General features: G+C 39.6%; 1 protein-coding gene across 1 annotated transcript in view; it reads right to left on the bottom strand.

The window, feature by feature from the left end:
- LOC127587347 (collagen alpha-3(VI) chain-like) overlaps positions 1–24,655 on the bottom strand; it is a 179,681-nt gene that overhangs the window by 5,480 nt on the left and 149,546 nt on the right. Inside the window, 13 exon segments of the mRNA XM_052008828.1 lie at positions 10,377–10,424; positions 10,550–10,720; positions 12,263–12,337; positions 13,162–13,416; positions 15,328–15,365; positions 15,457–15,559; positions 17,847–18,536; positions 20,839–20,923; positions 21,789–22,279; positions 22,360–22,371; positions 22,487–22,523; positions 22,606–22,638; positions 23,805–23,867. Of these exon segments, the coding sequence (XP_051864788.1) occupies positions 10,377–10,424; positions 10,550–10,720; positions 12,263–12,337; positions 13,162–13,416; positions 15,328–15,365; positions 15,457–15,559; positions 17,847–18,536; positions 20,839–20,923; positions 21,789–22,279; positions 22,360–22,371; positions 22,487–22,523; positions 22,606–22,638; positions 23,805–23,867 (2,101 nt within the window).

The following is a 24,655-nucleotide window of genomic DNA, read 5'->3' as shown; positions in this document are numbered from 1 at the left end:
GAGCATTACAGGGAAATTATTGAACAGAATGAAGCTGCTTCTATTCTGGCCCATGTATTTCATTTCAACAGCAGCAGAGCTCTCTGAAGTGAACTTGCACTTCCTGGAACAAATATCTGTACATCTAATTAATTAATTGCTAGTTTATTTACAATTATGGAATTATTGATAATATTTATACTGTGCCCATCAGATGTTCAGGTTTTTTATTTACTTAGGGCTCAAATGAGAGATTTCCCAAAACTGCATGAATTTAAAAGCATTGTCATCATTTATACTCCAATCACTGGTCAAACCAGTGCCTGGCATTGACCATCTAAAGCAAGAATCTAACCACCCTAAGGCATTAGCACCACCAAATCCCCTGACATCAACCTCCTTGAAGCATGAAGGAGAGGAAATGAGAGACAGGCAGGAGGTAAAGGGACAGGGGGTAGAGATTACCGCTGGCCAGAAGTTTAACTGGAGCAGCCACATCGCTACTGTGGCTGTAAAGGAAAATTGGAGGCTTGGTATTCGCCTCCTGAATCTTTCTGTCATCTGCAGTGTACAATCCAGAAGTGTGATGCCTGGGTGAATGCGGCCAAAACAACAGCAGACTCCCAACATCAATGATTTCTTTGGTGCCCCATTCACCACGTTTAAATAATCAATCACTCCACCATTGAGCAATGGCTACTGTGCTAAACTATGCTCCAAAATTTCAACAGTGCCAAACCCATGGTCTCTGTCACTTGGAAAGATAAGGACAGCAGTTATGTAAGAAACCCCTCAATGCAAGTCCTTCTCCAGGTTACAGCATCCTGACTTGAAAGTATTGGTTATAGGTACTTAAAATCCCTTTTTAATGGGTCATCTTCTGCAAGTAGTTTTGAGTAATGTAGTTGAATAATTATTTATGTGAATAGCAGTATAAACTGTGCAAAACATTGTTTTTAATCTCTCATGAATAGCTTGTGGGGTTTATTTTTTTTTGGTGGTTTAAACTGAATGCTGATGATCTTTCATAGCCACCATGTGAACAAATTATAAAAGGATACACTTGGGTAAGTTCCCTTAGCAACAGCTTTGAAATATCTTCATTTCATTTACATGTGATCTTGCCCATATGCATTCTCACCCTCTTATACATTCACACATACTCTTTTTTTCCATCCTGAAGCTGGAATAGTTAAGATTCTTTGAAGATGGTTGAGATCCTTTTGAAGGTCACTGGAAAATGTTTGTTTATCAGCAGAACCTCTTTGGTAATTGATGCATTAACATTCAAATAGTGCCAATTTCTCCATATTTTGTGCTCTCAGCGAGCTGTGAAAGGGGTTCAAGAATTTTCTTTGCAAATATTAGAAGCCACTGTTAAGTCAGAAACTGAGATTAACAAAAGTCATGTGGAATTTTTCATTGTAAACAACTCTTGCATTTGAATTAAAAACAGAAAATGCTGTAAACAGAATGGGTCTGGCAGTGTCTGAGGAAAGAGAAATGAGTAATATTCCAAGTTGAATACCCTTCATCAGAACTGGAAAAGGGAGAGGAGCAGACAAGTTGCAGAATAGATGGGGGAGGGATGGATATGACACAGAACATTTCTGATAGTGAGAGGCTGGGGTTGTTGTGAGGATAAGCTGCTAATGAAGTCATTTGCTTGATGGAAGCAATATATTCTTGCTGGAATGTAGAAGACTGGTGCAGTTAGAGGTTTATAAAATATGAGGGACATGGGGAGGGTGGATAATCAGAGTCTTTTTTCCTAGGGTGGGAGTGTCTAAAACTAAAGGGTACAGGTTTAAGGTGAGGGAGGAGAGATTTAAAGAAGATCTGGGGGGCAAATTTTTCTCACAGAGTGGTGGTTATATGGAATGAGCTGCCAGAAGAAATGGTAGGGGGGATATACAATTACAATATTTAAAAGGCATTTGGACAGGTTCATTACATGGGTAGGAAAGAACTAGAGGAATATGGGCTTGTGGATACCGTGATGCTGAAAGTGACATTATTAGCAAAGCAGGATTAGTGTGGATAGGCATGGACAGGTTTGGCTGACTCTAATATTATGTTGTATTACATCTGAATAATTACTAAGAAGGACAAAATGGGTTAATGACTGGGAGATATTAAAGACGAGGAAGCAAGCAAATAGGATTATGCCTCATCTGATAGGTTAAAGAGTTTGGAGCGGTGGCACAGTTAGTAAAACTGTTGCCTCGTAGCTCCAACGACCCAGGCTGAATCCTGACATCCAGTGCTGTCTGTGTGGAGTTTGCACATTCTCCCTGTGCCACTCTGCGTCCTCCCAAGTGCTCCCGTTTTTCTCCCACACCTCAAAGATGTGCAGGTCGATTGGCCAGTGTAAAATGTCCAAGGGTGTAGGTGAATGGTAGAAACTGGAGGAAATGACAGGAATGTGAGAAGAATAAAATGGGATCAATGTAGAGTTAGTGTAATTGGGTGGTTGCTGATTGCAATGGATTCAGTGGGACGAAGGGTCTGTTTCCATGCTGTATGACTCAGTGATTGGATATTAGAAATACACATTCAGAAGTTATTGCAGGTTTGCTTAATTATTAAGCGATTTAATTGCATAAATTAATAACAATTCCACAGAACTTTTTATGCTTTTAGATATTCATGCAAGTTTAAAGCAGTTGTCAGGTGCTGTTGTGGCATAGTCATCTACATTATGAACAGTCTCTCCATAAATTAGTTCAGTCCCCTCATACTGTTGAGATGTACAGAGATGGCTTTGTACTGCTTCTATAAGAATTACACCCTAAGAATATTTAGACTGAAGTTTACTACTGCAATTCTGGCAAACATATATTGTTTCTCTTGACTTTTTCCAAATCCAATGAGCTGTCACCAAATGCTTTTTTTTTGTTACTTAATGATCAGGAAACTGTAACATTTTCTGGGAATAAAGAATGATTTAAGATCAAGGTACAACTGCATATGCAAGAAAGATTTCCTAATCACAACAGCTCACTGCCAACTGCAGGAACTGATTTCCTGTTCTCTTTTAACTTGAAGGGACTGCTGGCCAGTGCTTCTGGAACACCTCTGTAAAACCTTGTTTTCTTTTTAAAAACAAAATAATCAGTCATTAGTCATCCCCATAGCAACAACTGAGATGGGCAACAGAAAGATCTCCCTTATATGTTTCCAGTGACTGTATTGAGCCAAATCAAGTCAGCTCCAACAAAGATGTGATGCATATTGAAGTTTCATCTGTACTGTTCCATCCATTCAAACTTGGGTCGGTTAAGGTAATTTCTTAAATTTTGTCCAATAGCTTCTTTACCAGAGTTCAACTTAACTCTCCCTTGACAACTTGTATAATGAGATTGTTGATACCTGATTTTGAGTTGCATGGAAAATAAAACTGGGTGGCAGATCTGACCATGGTCAATTGACGACCAAGCAGTTTAGCTCAAGATTTTCTGAGTACTAATTACACCCCCCCCCCCCCCACCCCTGCAATGTTTCTTCTGGTAGGGAAAGTAATATTTTGGATTAGATGTACTAAAGTTGCTGATTTTGTTTTGGTTCAGATTCCATGAATTAAATTTGGAGTTTAATCCGAGCAAGTGTGAGGTCAAATGAAAGGAGGATTTAATGGTAGGCTCCTTAATAGCATTGAGGTACAGAGGGATCTTGGCATCCAAGAGCATAGCTCGCCGAAAGTGGCCAAGCAAGTAGATAGGGTGGTAAAGGAGGTGTATGGCATGCTTGCCTTCATTGGTCGTGGCATTGAGTCTCAGAGTAAGGATGTCACGTTGCAGGTATGTAAAGCTTTGATTAGGCCACACTTAGGAGTACTGTGTGCAATTCTGCTCACCCTATTACAGGAAGGATATGGAGGTTTCGGAAAGGGTGCAGGAGAGGCTTCCCAGGATGCTGCATGGATTAGAGAGTATAAGCTGTAAGGAGAGGTTGGAAAAACTTGGGTTGTTTCTTCTGGAGTGGCGGAGGCCAAGGATAGACCTGATAAAAGTTTATAAAATTATGAGAGGCATTGATAGGGTAGACAGTCAGAATCTTTTTCCCAGGGTAGAAATGTCAAGTACTAGAGGACATGCATTTAAGGTGAGAAGGGGAAAATTTAATAGAGATGTGCAGGGCATGTATTTTTTTTAAACACAGTGAGTGGTAGGTGCAGGAACTACCACTGCAGTGGTGTAAGCAGTTATGATAGTGGTGTTTAAGAGGCAGTTAGATTGACAAATGAGTATGGAGGGATATGGCTTGTACGCAGGCAGAAGAGATTTAGTTCAGTTTAATGCAGCACAGTGTTCAGTGCAGACATCCTGTGCCGTACTATTTTATGTATGTAGAAGTCTCTTTGGATTAATTATTAATTGTTGCCCTATTGAACTTTTATAAGAAGGTTCTTAGCTAGGACACCCAAACACCCCTGCCCCTCCCCACCCCAGAAACAGTGCTCCCTCTGATACATTGTCTTTGGGAAATAAAATTAGAAATAATACACTTGCAGCGCAATAGATGTTCAAAGTTGCCTGTTTTTCGTGTAGATGTGTATATTGCTCACAAAGTAAGCACTTTAACACCCATTTGTTATTGCACTTAAAGGTGATGGGTGAGTCAATGCCTTTGATCAGTAGAGTTCTTGAAGGTACCTTCCCATACTGTTGTTAGTTGTACAAAAGAGCTGTCATAAAACAAACTCACAACCTAAGTGTCATTCTGTATCACTTTGGAAGGCATTTAGGGGCAATCACCAGCTGCATCTTAAGTTATCTAATGACCAAACTTGGTAAGGACAGTACATTTCCTTGTCTAAAGGGCATTAGTGAAGTAAATGCTGTTTTTTTTAAAAAAAAGCATTTATCTAATACTTTCATAATCTCTAGTATTGATGACAGCCTTCCATTTGCAGATTATATAGTAAATTGGCAGCTATAAAATTTAAGTTCAATGCGATCCATGGAATTATGTCCTAGGAGCACTTTGTTCAACCAATTGTTTATTAATCCAGCTTGATTAGAAGTATGATATGGTACCTTCTGACCCTTAGTCTATGTAGTTTGCTCTCTGGTAGAAAGGGCTCTGTTCAAGATCTGCTTTCATAAATGAGGTACAAAATAAATCCAAGAACATCTGAGAAGGGAACAACATTTGTCTATCATTCATGACGACAGACTGCATGTCAGTTTAATGCATCCATAAACATGGACCCTGTCTCTTCTCTCAGTCCAGAGGCCACAGATGGTATGGAGTCTTGAAGGGACAAAAACAAAATAAATAGGAGAACACACAACAGCAGTAATCCTGTGCTTGCTTTTCCAATTGTTATGCCTATATTACAACAGTCAGAATGGGTTTGGTTTTAGCATTGGTTTCATTCTGGAATAGGTATGTTAATGCAACAGTGAAAAGGTGTAAGACAGTAAACATTGATAGGAAGTCTCTGTACATTATTACACAAAATTAAGTTCTGCTTTAATTGCATATATTCAATGTCCTATTTCAACAAAATCATTTCTAATCTTGCAATACTCCTCCACTAGCAGCTGTGCTGAGATGCCCTGTTAAATGAACCAACAATTCTCTCCATTGTGAGCTACGACTTAGCAACATGACCATTTAATTTAAAAACTAAAATTGAAAGGAAACACTAAGTATTTCATGGTCTGTGTTTTGTGAAAAGAATGAACATGTTAAGTACCAAAACATCATGTTGGCTAATTTTAAGTCTTTCTGTGGTAGGAAGTGCCTCTTTGAATTGTATAAGCTTTCAGTTCTGCAGTGGGAGTTATAACTTCATAATGTCTGGACTCAAGCTGAAGAAGACTGAAAGAGAGTTCCAACCTCCATAGTGCAGATGGTGCCACACTAGGGCCTCTTTCCTCCCCATCAATGAGGTTGGGAGACTAAAACACATGTCTTGATTGCAGATCTTGACAGAAGTGTGAAGACAAGTGAAGGATGTGACCAAAAGTGAGAATGGGAGAAAAATGAAAATGATTCAAAAAGTAATGTTGATCCCAAATTGAGTTTGAGATTGAGAAAGGAAAGGGATATAAAAAATCTTAGAGAATGAATGAAGTTCCTTGATATATCGTTGCTCTTTGTTTATAACTACAATCTATCTTGCCTAATCTCTGCCAGGTCTCTGTCCTAATTTCCTTTCTATTCATGTGTGCATTTTGGTAACCTCTGAGAAACACATCCATTTTTTCCAACCTCCTTCTCCCCTTCCTTTCACCTCATCATGCCACTGTTTATTTCATATTGAACATCTCCCTCTCCTCGTAACCCAAAGTCTGAAAACCATTATTATTCCTTTTGACTTCCTGCCAAGAAAGCTCACCAGTGCCTCTACTTCCTCAGGAGGCTATAGAAATTTGGTTTGTCCCCTTTAACTCTCACCAACTTTTACCGATGCACCATAGAAAGCATTCTATCTGGATGTATCACGGCTTGGTACGGCAACTGCTCTGCCCAGGACCACAAGAAGCTGCAGAGAGTTGTGGACACAGCCCAGCACGTCATGGACACCAGCCTCCCCTCCTTGGACTCTGTCTTTACCTCTCGTCTTGGTGTAGCAGCCAGCATAATCAAAGACCCTACCCACCCAGGACATTCTCTCTTCTCTCCTCTTCCATCGGGTAGAAGACACAGGTGCCTGAGGGCACGTACCACCAGACTTAAGCTGTGATACCCCACTGTGATAAGACTATTGAATGGTTCCCTTATATAATGAGATGGACTATGACCTCACAATCTACCTTGTTGTGACCTTGCACCTTATTGCACTGCACTTTCTCTGTAGCTGTGACACTTTACTCTGTACTGTTACTGTTTTTACCTGTACTACATCAATGCACTCTGTACTGACTCAATGTAACTGCACTGTGTAATGAATCGACCTGTACGATCCATTTGTAAGACAAGCTTTTCACTGTACCTCAGTACAAGTGACAATAATATACCAATACCAATGCACATTCTTCATAACCGTCTGGAGAGCATCAGGTAAACTGGGAATCATATTGTTGTCTTCTGCCTTCTTACAAGCACTGTCCCTGACTGCACCCATCCACCACCCTTACCATTCATTCCCTTCAACACCAGGTCACAGTGTGCCCCATCTAGGAAATGCACACCAGTAACTCCCCAAAGCTACTCCAGCACCTCCCAAACCTCTGATCTCAGACACCTGGAAAAAAACAAGGGTACTGGTACTGGAACACTGAAGGTCTCCAGCACTCTGATGCAGTATTCTTATAGTCTTGAGCTGTCAATATCCATCCTTGCATCCCTCACTGTCCACACATCCCTGCTCTCCCTACCACCACCCAGTTCCTTCCCATTTCCATTTCCTTTTGCTAGGTTGCACTAGATGGTACTGCAGGAATCAATATGCCACCTTCACCATGTTTTGAAGGCACCTCAGTCCAATATTTGCAACAGCAGTGCAAATAAAGCGTAGACTGATTGTAGCCAGCCACTTTGCAAAACAACAGAGTGATAGGAATTTCTCTCCCCCTCTCTGGTTTCCGTTCTTGGAAACAATTTCCTTGTCTGTTGAGAATTAGTTTCACTGCTCACACATGTTTGCAATTTCTGTGATCCCAAGCTGAGGTATATGTCAAAGCCTTCCTTCAATGGAAACTTTGAATGTAGCCAGTTGATTAGTAATAATGGTGATTGCCAACCACCCTTCAAGATTTCCATGATGACTTGACTGTCACCCTAACCAAAAGGGAAGATCCTGTACGATGTTACAACCCTAATCATGTTGGAAGGAAAATTAAGTGGGGAGGAGGTGAGTGTTTTCAAGAGAGACAGATGAACATCCAATTGGAAATGAGATTAGTCCATTATTCATAGGACACTAACTCTTGATGCAAAACGGAAAAGTGAGTTGGAATCTTCTTTGACGCTTTAGAAAGTTCACAGAATTTTGAATATGGGTGAAATTGCTAGAAGATGGAAGCCTTCAGAAATTGGAAATTAAGTAATCTGTGCCTTTACTTGAGAAAATGAAGTGAATAGGGTAGCATTGATGAAAACCAAAGAAAACTGCAGATGCCAGAAATGTAAAATAAAAATAGAAAATGCTTGAAATAATTATCAGGTCAGGCCACCCATGTGAGAAGAGAAACAGTTAATGTTTCAAGTCAAGGACACTCTGTCAGAACTGGGAATGAGAGAAGTTTGTTAAGCTGCACAGATGGTGGGGGAGGGGTGATGTCTCTGCTGGGGTAAAACCAGGGTGACCATTGATGTTGGGGTAGATAGTTCATGGGCTCCAGAAGTTTTAGCCAATTTTGGATCCAATTAGCCAGCTGACCTTGGATCCCACATGCCTTTTCACCTTCTGGTCCAGCCCACCATGTGCAACATTGTCAAATGCCTTATTAAAGTCCATAAAGACTTTAGCCCTGCCTTCATCAATCTCCTATGTGACTACCTCAAAAAAAAAACTCCATCATATCAGTGAGACAGGATTTCCCTCATGCAAAGCCATGCTGACAATCCTTGATCAACCCCTGCCTTTCCAAACATACATAAATCCTATCCCTAAGAACTTTTTCCAATAATTTCCCTACCACTGACATCTGTCTCACCAGCCTGTAGTTACCTGGCTTATCCCTGCTGTCTTTCTTAAATAAAGGAACAATATTACCTATCCTCTAGTCTTCTGGTACCTCACTTGTGGCTAACAAAGATGCAAAAGTCTCTGTCCAGGCCCCAACAATCTCCTTCCTTGTTTCCCATAGCATCCTAGAATAGATCTCAACCAGCTTTGGGGATTTATCCAACCTTTTGCTTTCCATGACATCTAACACCTCTGTCTTTATAGCTGTGGGGACAAGCATCATTGCTATCGTACTGCTGATTCGCCAAGCCAAACTATAGCACCCATTGTTTAAGTAAATTCCAAAGAGTGGTACCCTGATATGATGAGACTGTATAGAGCAACCATGGCAACTGATTGCATTCAAAACAAAGTTGCTGATGTCCTTTTCCTATTCTAGAAAAGTCTGAATGCTCCTATTTGCTGATCTCTACTTGATGCCTGTTTGACCATATGGGCTAATGTTTAAGTTAAGTTAGTGAGAAGCAAATATTCTCTGCCACAAAGCTATTTCTCCTCACCTAGGACATTCTGGGGAAACAAAAAACACTCTTGAGATTATTGAACAGGGAATGATAATAAAATTACAGGTTATTCTACTTTCTATCTTTTTCGATGTGAACACATTATCCACCACCAAAAATGTACCGAAATAACTAACCAGGTAAATTACAGCATGTGCCTTGGATCATACTTCTCATTTCTCTTCACAAGTCACTAATTTCACCTGCTGGGGGTATCTACATGATCTCAGACCCCCTTACTTACCCTGCCCTGAGATACTGCATCAAGAGCATTCACCTCAAAACATGCTAAAGGCTCACAAACCTCGAATCAAATGGAAATATATATGTATATTAAAAGCTGATTTGAAACTAAACAGACAACCTTATCACATTGAATTTTTCTACCAAAGAGAACTCAAGTACCAGGGATTCGCTGGGAGACTAGACATAACTGTCTAATTGGGGTGGCATATATATTCTCTAATTAATCATTCTGTACTGGACTCTCACTCCTCCTTAAAGTTTGAGGCCAATGTTAAACGTGAAATGTTCACTTATGCCATCTGTCAAATCAACTCAACTATTTGTTTATAACATATATTTCTCCAATCCAATGCATCAAAAGGGAAGAGTAAATACATGACTGCTGTGCCATTCCAGATAAAAATGATTTAATTTCCCATAAAATTGGACACTTCATAGATAATATCATGTGGTAAACTTTGTTCTATTTTCTATCTAAGAGAAAGTTTCTAGTTTTATCATCATTCCCTGTTTAATAATCTCATGGGCGCTATTCCTAATCTGTCCTAGACAAAGTGAAATAGATTGTGGCAGAGAATATGTTGAGGTTGCACATTTGCATCCCACTAACTTAAGCACTATCCCTAACCGGCCACACAGAGATTTTCAAACAATGGTTTTCACTTTTTCCAAACCCAGTTGACCTTCCTTTATCTTTTGGAGTTGCTCACCAGCTCATCCACTTTACTCCATCTTCCTTCCTGCTGTGATCCTCCCTAGTCTGTTGCCCTAGATGCATCTATCTGGCAGACGTGCTCAATCTCCTTTACTTGGTTATGTCTTCCTCCTTCATCCCTATCTATGCCCACAACTCAAAAACCAACTTCTCTCTCTAATCCCTACCTTTTGCATTGTGTCTGCTTTGCAGCTTCTCGTGCATTGAGAAATGAATTCAGTTTAGACTCCTGTGGATAGCTATGAATTTGGATAACTATAAATTCAGCTTAAGGTTTATGCACATTTACCTGCCAAGATTCCTTCAGGCTTAGGTTCTGATATGCTTGCTTCTGGTACTGTGGGAGAAATGATGGAAAGTTATTTTTCTTTATTTTCACCCCAGTTAATTTCTATACTCTAATGACTGCAAGGGTATCAAAGTGGCAGACAATACATTATCCCTCATCACTACATCACTTACCTGATTTCATGCATTCTGCATTGCACTCGGCTTCTGTGTCAAACCTATTACCATTACCATCGCAGCCGCCGTACCAAAACTGAGTGCAGATGTTGTTTTTGCTGTCAAAGAACCATTTTGCACTATACTCAGAACACTGCGATCCAGCATCAAAATCCAGCATGCACCGATCTGTTAAATTTGTGCAAAATGTGAATCGTTAACATTAACTATTTGGTAAAAACCAGGTATCGCAAGTTGAAAAGTCATTCATGTATGGGCAACGCATGGTAGACCAACACTCAGAATATTACTTTATTACTCTATGGCACTGATGGCACACGAAGCTGATAGCAAGAGCAAGAAAAAAAGGGGAGGGCATTCTGCATTAATGCTGAAAACTCCATCCAGAAACAGTCTCATCTCCTAGCTGCTTTGTAATCTTGTGCGTGCCAGCAGTTCACTGCATTGTGGACCACTATGGATCATCCCCAACATGTGGAAAGCTGCTAGAGACAGGAACCTAAAGATAGAATAGGTTTGCATGCACAATGTTTCGTGTGCATACAGCTTCCAAGTTGTCCATAACAAAACTGTCAGTCACTATAGCAGATTACAAAACAGATTCAAATGGAAACTTTAAGTCTACACAGGCCATAAAATTTGTTCACCGGAAAACTGAGATTGTCTTTGCAATAAGAAATGCACTTTGCACCACTAAATACCAGACACAGCTACGCTAATCACACGAGTCAACCCTCCCCTCCCTTGTACAGGTTTACTCGTATAAAATTAAAACTTGGTCCAGTCTAAGCCTAAGATGCAAAGACTTTTTCAAACCTTACCACTGCCGTAAATATTACAACCCCAGAGATTTTGTGATATGTTTAAAGATAAACGTCAAATACGCGCACTTAAAACCCAATTTTCTAGATGTTAATTTCTTCCTAAGCAAGTCCTCCCAACCAGGAAAAGTCCCGCACAGTGTGAGCTTGGGACGCTCGACCTTACCCGAACCCAAAATTTTTTTACGAGAATACACAAGTGACCTAACCTAAGCTGATATGTGGTTGGAGAATCCAGCTCTACTCCTTTGTTTCATTAGTCATGCATGGTATCTCATCAGATTGTTCTTAATTTTATTTTTGAAGCATATTGTATTTTTTTCCTGGATTCCATTGAGCACTCTCTCCAACTTTGTTTTCTATTTTATTTCCGAAATTCAAAAGCATGATTATAATGCATTCAATGGGTCACATTTAGTTGAGTAAAGGTAGCCCTGAATATAAAATAACTGAACTAGTTAGTTAAGAATCACCTGGTGGAACTGTGTGTGGGAAGATAAAAATGTATGAGGGGTAAAAGATAAATGTGACAAGTGGAAAATGTTACAGCTAGGTCTCCTGCCATTTAAGTATTTACCCCCTACCTACTTTCCCATCAATTCACCAAATAAAGTACCCTCCCTATTACAGACGTCCTTTATCATATGCAATACCTCTAAAACACCTATTACCAATGCATTAATTATAATATATAGCCCTTGCATATCATTCACTAATGTTTTAATGAATCTCACACTAAACTACACTGAACATCTACGATATTCCACGTAATGTGAAATGTATATTTTCCCACCTTTAACACAAAACCAAATGAATTAGCCATATTTACATTAGTTTTTCTTTCATTGAAACACTGCACAATGTACAAGCACCATTTATGAACAGTTACCTATTTCAGGATTCTCAATTGGCTCCATAATGATTTGGTTACTTGGGCTTCTGACAGTTGTTTCTGGTGATTTTTCTAAAGGCAGAACAGAAACATGCAAGTTTTGCAGCAAAAATAATATCTCATAATAAAAATAAATCCTGCAATTATTAGGGAAATATAATCTTAAATCCATAAATCACTTCATCCTGATTTATTAATTATTCTGCACCTAATATGGTTCTGACCTTTGCTGAGTTCAGGATATCTAGTGCTGCTGCACAATATTCTTGTGGATGGGAGTATGGGTCAGAATATAACAGCTCTCTTTTGGGTCAGGCTAAAGGCTTAATATGGTTGTTTGTTCTGAATCCATTGCATGGTGAGCAGCATCTATGGGCTAAACTGCTCAGATTCTGAAATCATCTCAGGATTTTTCATAGGGAGCTTCTCGTGCAGCTATCTTTTATTATACTGGGTTTTAATGTACCTGGCAGAAGACTTAAAGGTAACACCAAGCATTTAAATGAAGCAGGTTATAAGGACCTGTGGTGCAATGTCTGGCATGGTGACAGCAGCAGATTCAATAGCAATTTTCAAAAGTGAATACGACAGGCACCTGAAGGGGGAATATTTGCAGCTGAGATAGAGAGTTGGAGCTAACTGACCTGACATAACCACAACAGGCTAAATGGTTGTCTCCTTATTGTATTGTCTATTGAGTGAATTACTATTCCTCAAAAGGATGATTTAAAGGAACTTTATCTGTGCATCTTATTCAGTACTGAACATAGACTGTAATAAAATATTTTCTTTCCATTCCTAGTCATTGCTGACATGCTGTATGACAGCAAAACTGACCTGAAAATAGTTGTTAGAAAAAAATGTCATCCACTCTTTTGGGTTTGGATAGAACTTACTTGTTGTAAAAAACCCATTGTAAATAGATTTTGCTTTGGACTGAGAGAATCCTATCACAATGATGTTATATTGCTGTCCGTTTTCCAAATCTTTTATGACAATTTCAGGATCACTGACATTCAGCTTCAGAACAAGGATGTTCTGGTTCACTTCGACCACAGTAACTTCATAATTATCAATGTGCTGAGCTTCAGTCTGAGACAAATGTAGGATGATACTGTCTTCTGTCACATTGGAGGCAGATAATTTCATTCCTGTTGCAGCAAAGTAGAGAGAGAAGTGAGAATTCAGAAGCCAATCTCATGTGGCAATGCCCCTGCTGAAACCAAAAAAAAATATTGAGCATAGAAGAGATTCAGACTCTCAAGGTCATTTTCTGTACACTTTATACCCAACTCGGGGAATGATTATTTGGAAAATCTTTGTACCCAAAGATAAATCAAAGCAGATTACAGAACATCCAATTGAATTTGGAATTCCTCCACTCTAAACCAATTCAACCTCTGTTTCCATGCTCTTCCATATCTGCTCATCCACCCTCACTTCCATCCAATCAGTCTTGCGCTTAGACCAGAGAGATCATTCGCAACACTACTGGATGTGTTAAGACAGCTGGTTGAAGAAACTTACTTCAATGACACATTATTCTGAACCAGAAATTTGAATAATAACGCGAAGGAAAGAAATCGGATTCAGATTAGAGCTCCACATCTCTAAATTTAGAATCTTTTCTATAATCTTTCTGTGGTTCATTCTCTTATAAATCCAGTGTTGTGAAATAGCACAATCCAGACTGCCACATTCTTCGTCAATAACTCATCCATAATCTCTATGGGAGTCAGTTTTCCCACTGACTAATACGTGGACGATTCTGGTGAATATTGCAAATCCCCGTCTCCTCACCTCACCATAACCAGATAATTCTTAGGCTCCAGGCAGGAAGGTTTGCTGGAGGTTTTAGGAGGCTTTTTAAAACCTACAATTTCCATTGCTGTCATTGAGCACCAAAAGTTGAGTTGCTAAACCTAGGAGGAAAAGCATCCAGATTTCATCCTCTAATTCTTGAGTCGGAATCTCTCACCCATGGTCTTGGTATTTTTAGCTCCAAGAATTGTGGGGAAAGGGTAGGTGAAGAAATAGAAGGGTTGTGGGTGATGGTCCAAATTATTTTTATTCCTAATTAATATTCCATCATTGTTATTGGAGTTTTGCATTTGCAGCAGTCAACTGGATTGTGGAATAAAAATAAACAGAAAATGCTGGAGTCAGGCAGCAAGTGGAGACAGAAAAATAGAGTTAAAGCTTCAGGTTGATGACCTTTCATCCAAATGAAGGTAAAAGAGATGAGTGGATTTCTTGTTAGAAGAAGGAGCACAGATGCTTCTTGGTGGGCATTCCTGGATGCTGACTGACAGCCAGTAATTGAGAAGCACAAAAAAAAGAGGTGAAAGGTCATCAACCTGATACATTGACACTCTTTCTCTCTCTTACAGATGCAGCCTGACAACTTGGATCCGGGGCTGGCTTGGGATCAGTGACCAAAAGGCTTTGGTATTGTTAAACTACACTAAGATGTCTGTCCACCAAGCCAATACAGCACCCAGCACATCTGAACCAAGCTGCATGTGACACTACCTTTAAGGTGGAAGGAAACAAAAAAAAGATATGCATCCCAACTAAAACATAATGGTATCATTCAAATTATTGTGTTTAGAATTAAATGCATGAAAAGACCTACAATGTCGAGCTACACATAAAGAAAGATTAGCTGTTAACCTAAGTTAAAGGAGTATATAAAATGTGGTTTCTTAATTGTTTGTGGTTTCAATGAAGGGTCAAAGATTCTAATGCATGCTAAAAGGAACACCGAGGGAATTAAATTCAATCAAAACAACAAAGAGAGACATTTTATTTTCAAAGTGTCCGACAGAAGGAGATGGGGAAGTCCATAGGAAATCATATCTGATCTTATTGAGAAGTGAAACAGGCCCAATGGGGCCTGTGGCCTCGCCTGGATTCTCTCATATGTACTTTTGAAGCCTTGGAAAATGAGCAAGTAAATCGGAAAGTTGCAGTGAGATTGTTGCTTTCCTTAATGTAACAATGAGATCTGTTCTGCCGAGCCCCAAGCCTTTACGACCAAAATATCAGCAGCAATAACTTACCCATAAGTTTGTCTGCAGCCAAAGGAACATGGGTTGTGCTAGACACACACAAAAAAAGGAAAAAAAATTATTTTGCTGAAATAGTTTTAAATACAAGCTGCAAAGAGTTCCTGGATTGTGTCTACTTACACCTGTTGGTGGGTGTTCCTAAACGCTTCACTGCTTGGCTGATCACTTTGGAATAACCCACACTGTTTCCGCAGCTCTGGAGACAAGTGGAATGCATTCTCAGCTAGAAGGAAAGAGATTTTCAAGGCGCTTAACCATTGGTATGAAGAAAACAACCACACCAATTCTTCCACTGACTGCGTATACAAACATATACTGAACCCGAGTGACAAAAAGAGGCCAGTGGTTCAATTTTTCATCTGTACCACATTATCTGATTTCAAAAGGATGGTTATAGAATCACTTCAGTTGGCTTCAATGCTCAAAAATATTTTCCAATCCTAATAAGCACAGAGGGATCCTTGCAGAAAACTCCAAACGCTGAGTGAAAATAAAGCTGGAACCAGCATGAAGTTTGTCACAGTTAACTAGCACACTGCCTGGGTTTATACTCTAACTACTTAGGCAAGATATGAACAGAGAACATCAAGTACCCAAGGAGAACCACATTTCAACACAAAATGGTATTGTTGGGAGAAATAGGAAGAAAATGAGGGCAGGGTGGGGTGGAGGAAATGGAGAAATAAAACAAACATCTGAAACAGCACAAAGCTTTTGGGGACATCAGAGATTCTGCAGATGCTGGAATCTGGAGCAACTCTCACAAAGTGCTGGAGTAACTCGGCAGGTCAGGCAGCATCTATAGAGGGAAATAAACAGTCGTGATGAAGGGTCTCAATCCGAAACATCAGCTGTTCATTTCCCTCCATAGATGCTGTCTGACCTGCTGAGCTCCTCCAGTGTTTTGTGTGTATTGTACAAAGCTTTTGGGTACAGTTCTGAAATGAAATTATACTCATCTACACTGAAGCACATACAAGAAAACGTTTCCTATTCCTCGAAGTTTAAACTACACCCTCACTGTCAAAATGGTAATGAATTAAACTCTAGCACAATAATTCAAATGTGACAGGTTGTTCTGTTAAAAGTGCATTCATCTTATTATCTCAGTGTTATCTTTGTCATTTTTATCCTAGTTAATCATTTTATTCAATATCTCGTATCTTTTTTTAAGTTAAGCTCAAATTACTTTTTTTAAATTCAGTGTTACATGAGATATGCTTATTGGTTTGGAGATGGGGTTTACAATTAAATAACAAGTCCTTGGTTGCTTCAGAAAGATCAACAAACAGTGAAGACCGATGCTGCTAGGGTTAATATGAAATAATTAAACACGGATGTTTATAGGACCATATGCAGCAAAACGTTGAAGACACAGGAAATAGTCATTCTTTCTCCAAGTTTTGACAGATGAAAAAAAACAGAAATAGATCTTGAAACGGACAATAATTTTTTTTGATAAATTAATCAGGCTGTATTTAGTGTCCATAGGGAAGTTTTTTTAAATCAGGCAAAGCACAAGGAATGCATCAATTCTGGGGTGAACTGATGGACACCACATTTAACTGATAGAACTATATAACAATAATCTACTTTCATCATCGATTCCATCTGTCATTACAGTTTCCGGCTGTGATAATTAGTGTCGGCCTCTGTTGGTAATGGCACAAGGTAACTTTTCGCTTTATCATCTAAAGGCAACAGAGGATCTTTTACTTTCTCGGCTTGGGCACAACATTGTGTGTTAATGATACATTTTAAAAGGACTGCCCTTAGAAAAGTCCTACAACCGTTATCAACTGCATTACTATGCGATTCTGTTGGATCTCCTGACATCCTATCAGATGGCAGTGTAATACCAGAATGCTATTTACACTCCCAAACAACAAAGGAAAATGAGAATTCATAATTTAGCTATTTTGGTGCAAAGCCCAGTACCAAAGACAACCTGGTTTTCAACTGAATTGCATAGCTTAGGGTACCAGATGTTATTGAGAGTCATATCGTACAGAAATGGGCCCTTCGGCCCATCAAATCTGCGCCGAATCCTAAGTTAATCCTGTTTTTTTTTCCATTTTCCCTACATTCCATTAACTCCCCCGATTCTATCACTCACCTGCACACTAGGGGCAATTTACAGTTGCTAATTAACCTAGCAACCCACACATCTTTGAGATGTGGGAGAAAAGCAAAGCACCCCAGAGGAAACCCACAGGATCACAAGGAGAATGTTGCAAGTTCCACACAGACAACTCCTGAGATCAGAACTGAATACAGGTCTGTGGCACTGTGAGGTAGTAGCTCTACTAGCCGCACCACTGTGCCACAATCAATGTTAATATTATACTTCTATTTTCCAGTCATCAGTACCGCACTGAATAATATTCAGTGGTGTTTATTCCAAGTTGAATGCCAGGGATTTGTGAATGATTGCTTTAAGTGAGGAGCTTCCAGGGGTCATGAGGGTTCTCTGCATAAACAGTGAAAGTGAGCGAGTGGCTACAACTTACCTCTGACATACTCAGGGAGCTGCCAGGCAAACCTCAGCAAATCTTCATTGTGGAGCTCTGAGATTTTGTTAATTGACTTGAAGTACACATCTTGAGGTTCGCTTGCCAGGTTAATGAGATCCTGCTCATTAGGTTTCTTAAAGATGTTGAATATAACAAAGAAGAAGCCTTTGCATTTGGCATCTGTGACGACTGTCTTCAGCCGTTCTTTTTCAGCTTTTGGGAGATCTCCTGTGGTTATCAGGGCAATAAGCTTCAATGGCCTCGGTTGGGGTGCTTTTTCAAAAATATTTTTGATAGTCCATTCGACAGCGTGAGCAGTTGCTCTCGTCCCTTCAAGCTGTGTCATCTTGTTCAGGATATATTCTCTGATGTCTTGGCTGGAGCGGTAGTCAGTGAGAGTGAATTCAGTTTTCACTTGATTGAGGCTATTATTTGTTTCAGATTTGTACAAAGCATGCTGAATCACGGCAACCCTGGCCTTATGGTTGGATGTTGCAGGTTCTTTGCTAATCTCCAACTGGTCTGTCACAAAGGAAATGTACCTCTTAATCTCTATAAATTGAGTTGGATTGATGGTTGCTGAGCTGTCGATGATGAATGCAATATCCAAGTCCACATTGGTGGGTGTTACTGATCTTTTACGCCGGTAAAGACTACTGTCACAGAGTGTGTCGATTTCACAAAAGTCTGTACAAAAAGGAAAAACGTTAGATATTAAACAACTACATTTTATTATTCGTTATCTATATAAAAAAGTGTCCTTTAATGTGAATTTCAAGAAGTAGTTTAATGCAATAGATTTTAACTCAGCAATAATTATTGTGCACATGAATCTAGGATCTAAGATGATTGCCAGTTTGCGACCAAATCAGAGACTAATTTGGGAATTGGCAATATTTCAGATGTGCATTAAAGTGTACACTTCTAATGGAGCCAGGCAGCAACCTTTACTATGCATATTACTCTGACCTTGGGGATGCTTGTTGCCAATACTAAATGTAGATAAATTCTGTGCTTAACACAGTCACTGTGATGCAGATAAAAGTTTACTAAAGTAAACTCGGTAATATAGAGTCATAGAGAGATACAGCATAGAAACTAGATGAAGAAACAACAAGATGCTGGAAGAACTCAGCAGGTCAGGCAGCATCCGTGGAGAAAAGCAGAGGTCAATGTTTTGGGTCAGGACCCTTCTTCAGGACTGAAGTTAGGAAAAGGGGAAGCCCAATATATGGGTGGGGGGAAGGAGAGAGAGAAAACAGAACAAAAGCATGGAGGCAGGTGGCATTAGGGGGTTGGATGGGGGAGGAAAAGGAGAGAGAAATAAAAAGAGAAAAAATGGCGAGGAGAAAAAAGAGAGAGAGGCTAGGAAAGGGAAGAAAAGAAGAGACAGGGTGGGGGGGGGGGGGGGGGAGGAGGTGGTTTACCTCAAGTGGGAGAATTCCATGTTCTTCTGGTTAGGCTGTAAGGGCCCAAGATGGAAAATGAGGTTTTGTTCCTCCAATTTGGATTCATATCTTTGACCCATCCCCCGGTGGATCTGCTCTCCCGTGCTCTCCCCTCCTCCCTCGCATCTGCCTATCACTGTCTCTTACCTGAATCTACCTATCACCACCTTGTGCCTACCCCGCCTCCCCTCTTTTGTCCACCTATCACTGCTCTGTCTCTCTCGCCACCCCCCCCCCCCCCCCCCCCACCATATATTGGGCTTCCCCTTTTCCTATCTTCAGTCCTGAAGAAGGGTCCTGACCCGAAATGTTGACCATCTGTTTTTCTCCATAGATGGCTGCCTGGCCTGCTGAGTTCCTCCAGCGTCTTGTTGTTTTTTCATCTCGATTCCAGCATCTGCAGTCCTTTCTTTCACATAGTATAGAAACTGTCCCTTTTAGCCCAATGAGTCTGTACCAACTATCAACCACCCACAGACGATCCTCCTGTGGGATATCAAAGACTGGTAGGCTATAGATTTTATATAAGCTGCTAATGTATAATTTATCCTCTAATGATACCATGTATAAATTTGTAGTTTGCCTGAAAACACCTGTCCTAACAACAGATGAAGGTGCAGCGCCAAGAAGCTTTCAACTGAGACTTAAAGCTCCAAGAATGGGAACTGAGGGCTGCAGAGTGCAGTAAAAGCTTTCTTGCATGTATTACAGCAAGTCAGGGATAAGGTAATTACAGAAAGACCCACTGACCAGAGGATATAATCTTGAAACAAACAATTCCAATGCACTACAAGCGTTATTCTACATGGGCAAAAATCATAGTAATTCTTCCGATTAACATCGTGATGACTATTTAAGAGAAGTAGGTGGAGGCAAATTTCAGGAATCGCTCCTCCTTTGATGCCCTTAACTTACTGTATTCTAGGAAACAAGCATGCAATTTGCGAGAAGCAAAGCCGACATTTAAAAGATTACTTAATTTTAGTGACTATGGAGGTCGTGCATAATCCATTGCTAACAAATATCATAGTCATTCCAAATGAAAACCGGACACTTACTTGGATTTCCGATGTCCAATGATCAAAGGAAGTTCAGGCAAGACCTCAGTTTTGATTTACATTATAACATTGTGGAATTAAGCACTAATTATTTTATCTATTCTAGTTATTTCTGTTTAAGGAAAACATTCTTTAAGGAACAAATGTATATTCTGTTCCACAATGAATCTGCCCAATCAAAGACTCTCTAGTCACAATGCCGTGCACTCCCACAATGAATTCCATACTAGATGTACCACTCAACTATGTGTAATGCTTTCCAGTATAGACCTCTGTGCAGAATGGCGCATTAAACTTAGCAGATGAGCATTTTCCCAGCAGCCCTCTGAATGAGTCAACACTTTCATCAGGAATGGGGGAACCACTGGTGAAAAAGTACTTGGGTAATATATTTCACCATATCATGATAAAGCTGCAGTGAAACTCAAGATATTTCAAACAAATTTAAAGTAACTGAAAGGATAGTAAAAAATTATTACGTACCTAAGCAAACGTGGCATGACATCACCTTTTTGAGTGTTTCATCATCATTACGGAAAACAAAGAATTGTTTAACACCGGCATTTCTCTGATAAAACATGAAAAGGTTGGAATGAGAAAGAACAGTAAACTGTCAAGCTCATCCCTCTCATCATAGAGCAAAAGAAAAATTCCTGGTCACCAGATATTATCAACTAAAACAGCTTAATCTTCTCATCAACGTGATTCAACCCTATCATGACAGAAAACATCCAGCACTGTAATCTATAAAGTATCTGATTATCTCAGTCAGATAATTTCAATTCTGCTTCCAAGTATATATTCAGATTCCTCTTGGAGAACATGTGTGCAAAGTAACTGAGATCGTTGCAACATGATGTTCTTCTGTACTTTTAACATATTGTGTAGAAAAAATTAATCTCGTTAGATGTCTGGTGCAATAAGGCACCTAACATTGGGAAACTACCTCAGTTAGCAATATTGGAAATTGAGTTACTTGTATGTGTACTTGGTTAGCTTTTAATTAACTCTAAATTATAAGTCAAATTGGTCAAACAATGTCATTTTAATTTACATCTTATCAATTGGTTTATAAAAAAGGAAACACGACATTAGTAAGTCATGGTTGTAAAGAATAAAAAAACCCAGCAATTTGCAAATTTTTTCTAAGCGTGAACACTATAGGTAAAAGGTTATTCTCTCCAGCATACGATATAATTAACAAATAATTTAACAGAAGAAAAGATGAATGACGAAGATAAATGCTTGAGAGTGGAAAGTGTTTGAATGGGTACTGGAAAATAATTGGGACAAACTATGTACAGTAATAAGAATGCATCTTGTCCAGTATTGCGAGGCAGTGGTCTCCAGCTTAAAATTTCTAATTTGTTACAGTTGAGTAGAGAATACCATTTATGAAAGAGCATAAGGGAAAATTAAGAATGGAATCTAACCTGCAGTATCCTGTTGAGTACATTATCTTCTCTAGGGGAGAGGTAGACAGAGATGATATTGTTATCAGCAAGTTTTGTTAAAGCAGCATTGAGGTCTCTGGGCTTTGTCTGTCCGTCACTGAAGAATACTGCCACCTTTCTCATCAAAAACCCACTTCGCACCCGTTTGAATGTGTTCCTTGCCACAAAGCTCATTGCATCAGCAATATTTGAGCCCTTCCTTGACGGCACAAATTGCAGGTTTTTAATCTGTTCGAGAAGGTCTCGCTTATTCCGGGCGCTGCTGAATCGGATCTCAGTGATGATGTCACTGTTGTACGTCAGGATGGCAACACGGGCTCCTTTAGGACAGTTGCTCTCGACTATGGTCAGATTTTGAATTATGTTGAGAATAGCATTCTTGTTGCCATTGAGCTGATTAACAGTTTTAGTGTTGGAAGTATCTATCACAAAGGCCAACTCAGTTGGATAGACAGGGCACTCCTTTGCACCTGATAAAAAGAATGAATTCTATTTTAGATCTCCAGTGCATAATCTGAATATAAACATTCATCTGAAGAAAGGGACTTACCATGACAGCATGCTGCAAGAAAACAACAGAAAAGGAAACAATGTGAGTTTTACATGGAATTACGAGCTTTAAATAGCCAAATTTATACACTTCATGCAAATAAATATCCTGCGTGCAATATACTTACGGCACGTTTCTTTGATTTTCTGGACAAGACTACATGTCTAAAACAGTGAAAAAATGGAAGAGTATTAGTGATTGTACAACAAAATTCAAATGATATGCTGCAACCAACATTTTACTTACCTCCATAGATCTTCCTTGTGTTCCTTTTGCACCCTACAGAGTAACGGAAATATTAATATATTAATATATATTCATCTAGAAATCTTTGTAGTATGATACTTCATTAAAATATCTTTGCCAGTGTATGTTCCAGAAACAGTGGTAGTACACATGGAGGATGTGCATGGTCTGGAGATGGTGAAGTAGAAAGCTGTGCAAGTAATCCCTCATGAATGAGTTTCTGCAGGGGTTGTCCCAATTGCCTATCACAATTCCATGCCACTTCAATGAAGTTTTTTTCAGAACCTCTGCCATAATTACATAAGACAATCGAGACTACCTCTCAAAAACAAAATAAGTCCCTGCTGTCAAGGACCTGAGCACCCTGGAATGAACAGACAGGTTTGGATTTCTTCCCACCAAAGGAAACGAGAAGCACTGTGCCAGAGGTATGCTGTTATGTTGCACAAGACACTCGGGTGCAACAACAATCTATTCCCAAATGCAGATCCAACATTCCTGAGTTTAGCTTTACCATCCAGTAGCTGGTTGAGTGATATGGACACTTGGAAGGCTGTAACAAAATTCTCCAAATCCGTTGGTAGTATAAGCAAACCAATATCAGCATCGTCTCTCAGGGCAACATCCCCAGCACTGCCATCTAATTACACACTGCCAGCTCAGCTGGATGGGCCTCATTATTTGTATGCCTAACACCAATAGTCTGAAACATACCGAAGGCAGGAAATTTCAGGGAGGACAGGGAAACCACTTCAAGAATGTCCTCCTTGGAAAGTTGTGATATCAGCATCAACTCATGAGACACCCTGGCCACGACTGCCCAAAATAGAAAGGCACTGAGCGCCTCAGCTTTCCATTACAGAAACAAGTGGAAGTCAAATGAAAATGACCAAAGGAATATAGAACCTCCCTAACAATCCATTCACCCATCCCATCAAGTATCACCCACACTTCATGGAACTACAAAAGCTCACAGAACTGCAGTGGAAATAAGTCATCCTCAGACATGAGGGACTGCCTTAGAAGAAAACTGGTCTGCAGTGAAATTCAGGTTAATCTATTTTATTCTTTGTAGCAGTGAAAAAATTGAAGACAGTCCCTCGCATTTAGGACTTGCTTCACTTTAAAAGTTAGTAATCACTGAACTATCATTGGGCAAAGGAAGTTCCCTCTCCACTTAAATGCAAATGAAAATTTACCTGTGGACCAGGGTAACCTATTTCTCCTTTCGCTCCAGAGTCTCCAGCAGCTCCTGGAAAGCCCTGCAATAGAATATGACCATTCACTTAAAAATTATGGAAGAATAAACACTTTCATCACCACTCACCATTAACCTTATCATCTTTACTTGAAAATATCTGGTAAAATTAGTTTGAAGGCTACTCACAAATATACTTTCCATGCATCTCCTAGCTCTCTCTGAAATTACTGGCGCAGAATTATACAGTGTTTCATTGACACTAAATTCACATTGCTACCCTGCCCAAATTTTTACTTTATATATGTATGGACAATGAGGACTTTGAGATTATTTGACAGTGGTTAACATTTCAATTTACTGATCCTTTTCTCTTCCAATGGCCACATTCGACAGGTGCTCCTACAATGCTGTTCTAGGATTTAGACCCAGCTACAATGAAGGAACAGTGAAATATTTCTATGTCAAGATGATGTTCAACTTGAAGGGCAAACCACAGGAGATGATGGTCTAGTTTTCTGGCAGAATCAGCCAGCACAAATATGTCAGTTCTTGGACTAAGTTCCATCCTGAGAAACTCACTTTGCCTACAACAAAATGAAGTGAATGAAAATGTGCACATGCTCCAAATAAATGTATAGTCCTTGAGGATTATCACTGCCTCAAAGATGACACTTGCAGAGACTTCCCTTATGAGAGACTAGGTAAAATACAAAATGTTACCATCATTAAATTACTTAAAATATTTTTATACACCACTCTACACTCAAAAAAGTAGTTATATGACATAATAAACTGTGTTCCAAGAAATAAGAATTGATGAGCTGCTATTCAGTGCCTGAAGTAGTCTGT

This window comes from Pristis pectinata, chromosome 1, assembly GCF_009764475.1.
Source record: "Pristis pectinata isolate sPriPec2 chromosome 1, sPriPec2.1.pri, whole genome shotgun sequence".
Taxonomy (NCBI): Eukaryota; Metazoa; Chordata; class Chondrichthyes; order Rhinopristiformes; family Pristidae; genus Pristis; species Pristis pectinata.
The sequence above is the reverse complement of the archived record's forward strand: the minus strand, read 5'-3'. Positions and strand labels throughout refer to the sequence as shown.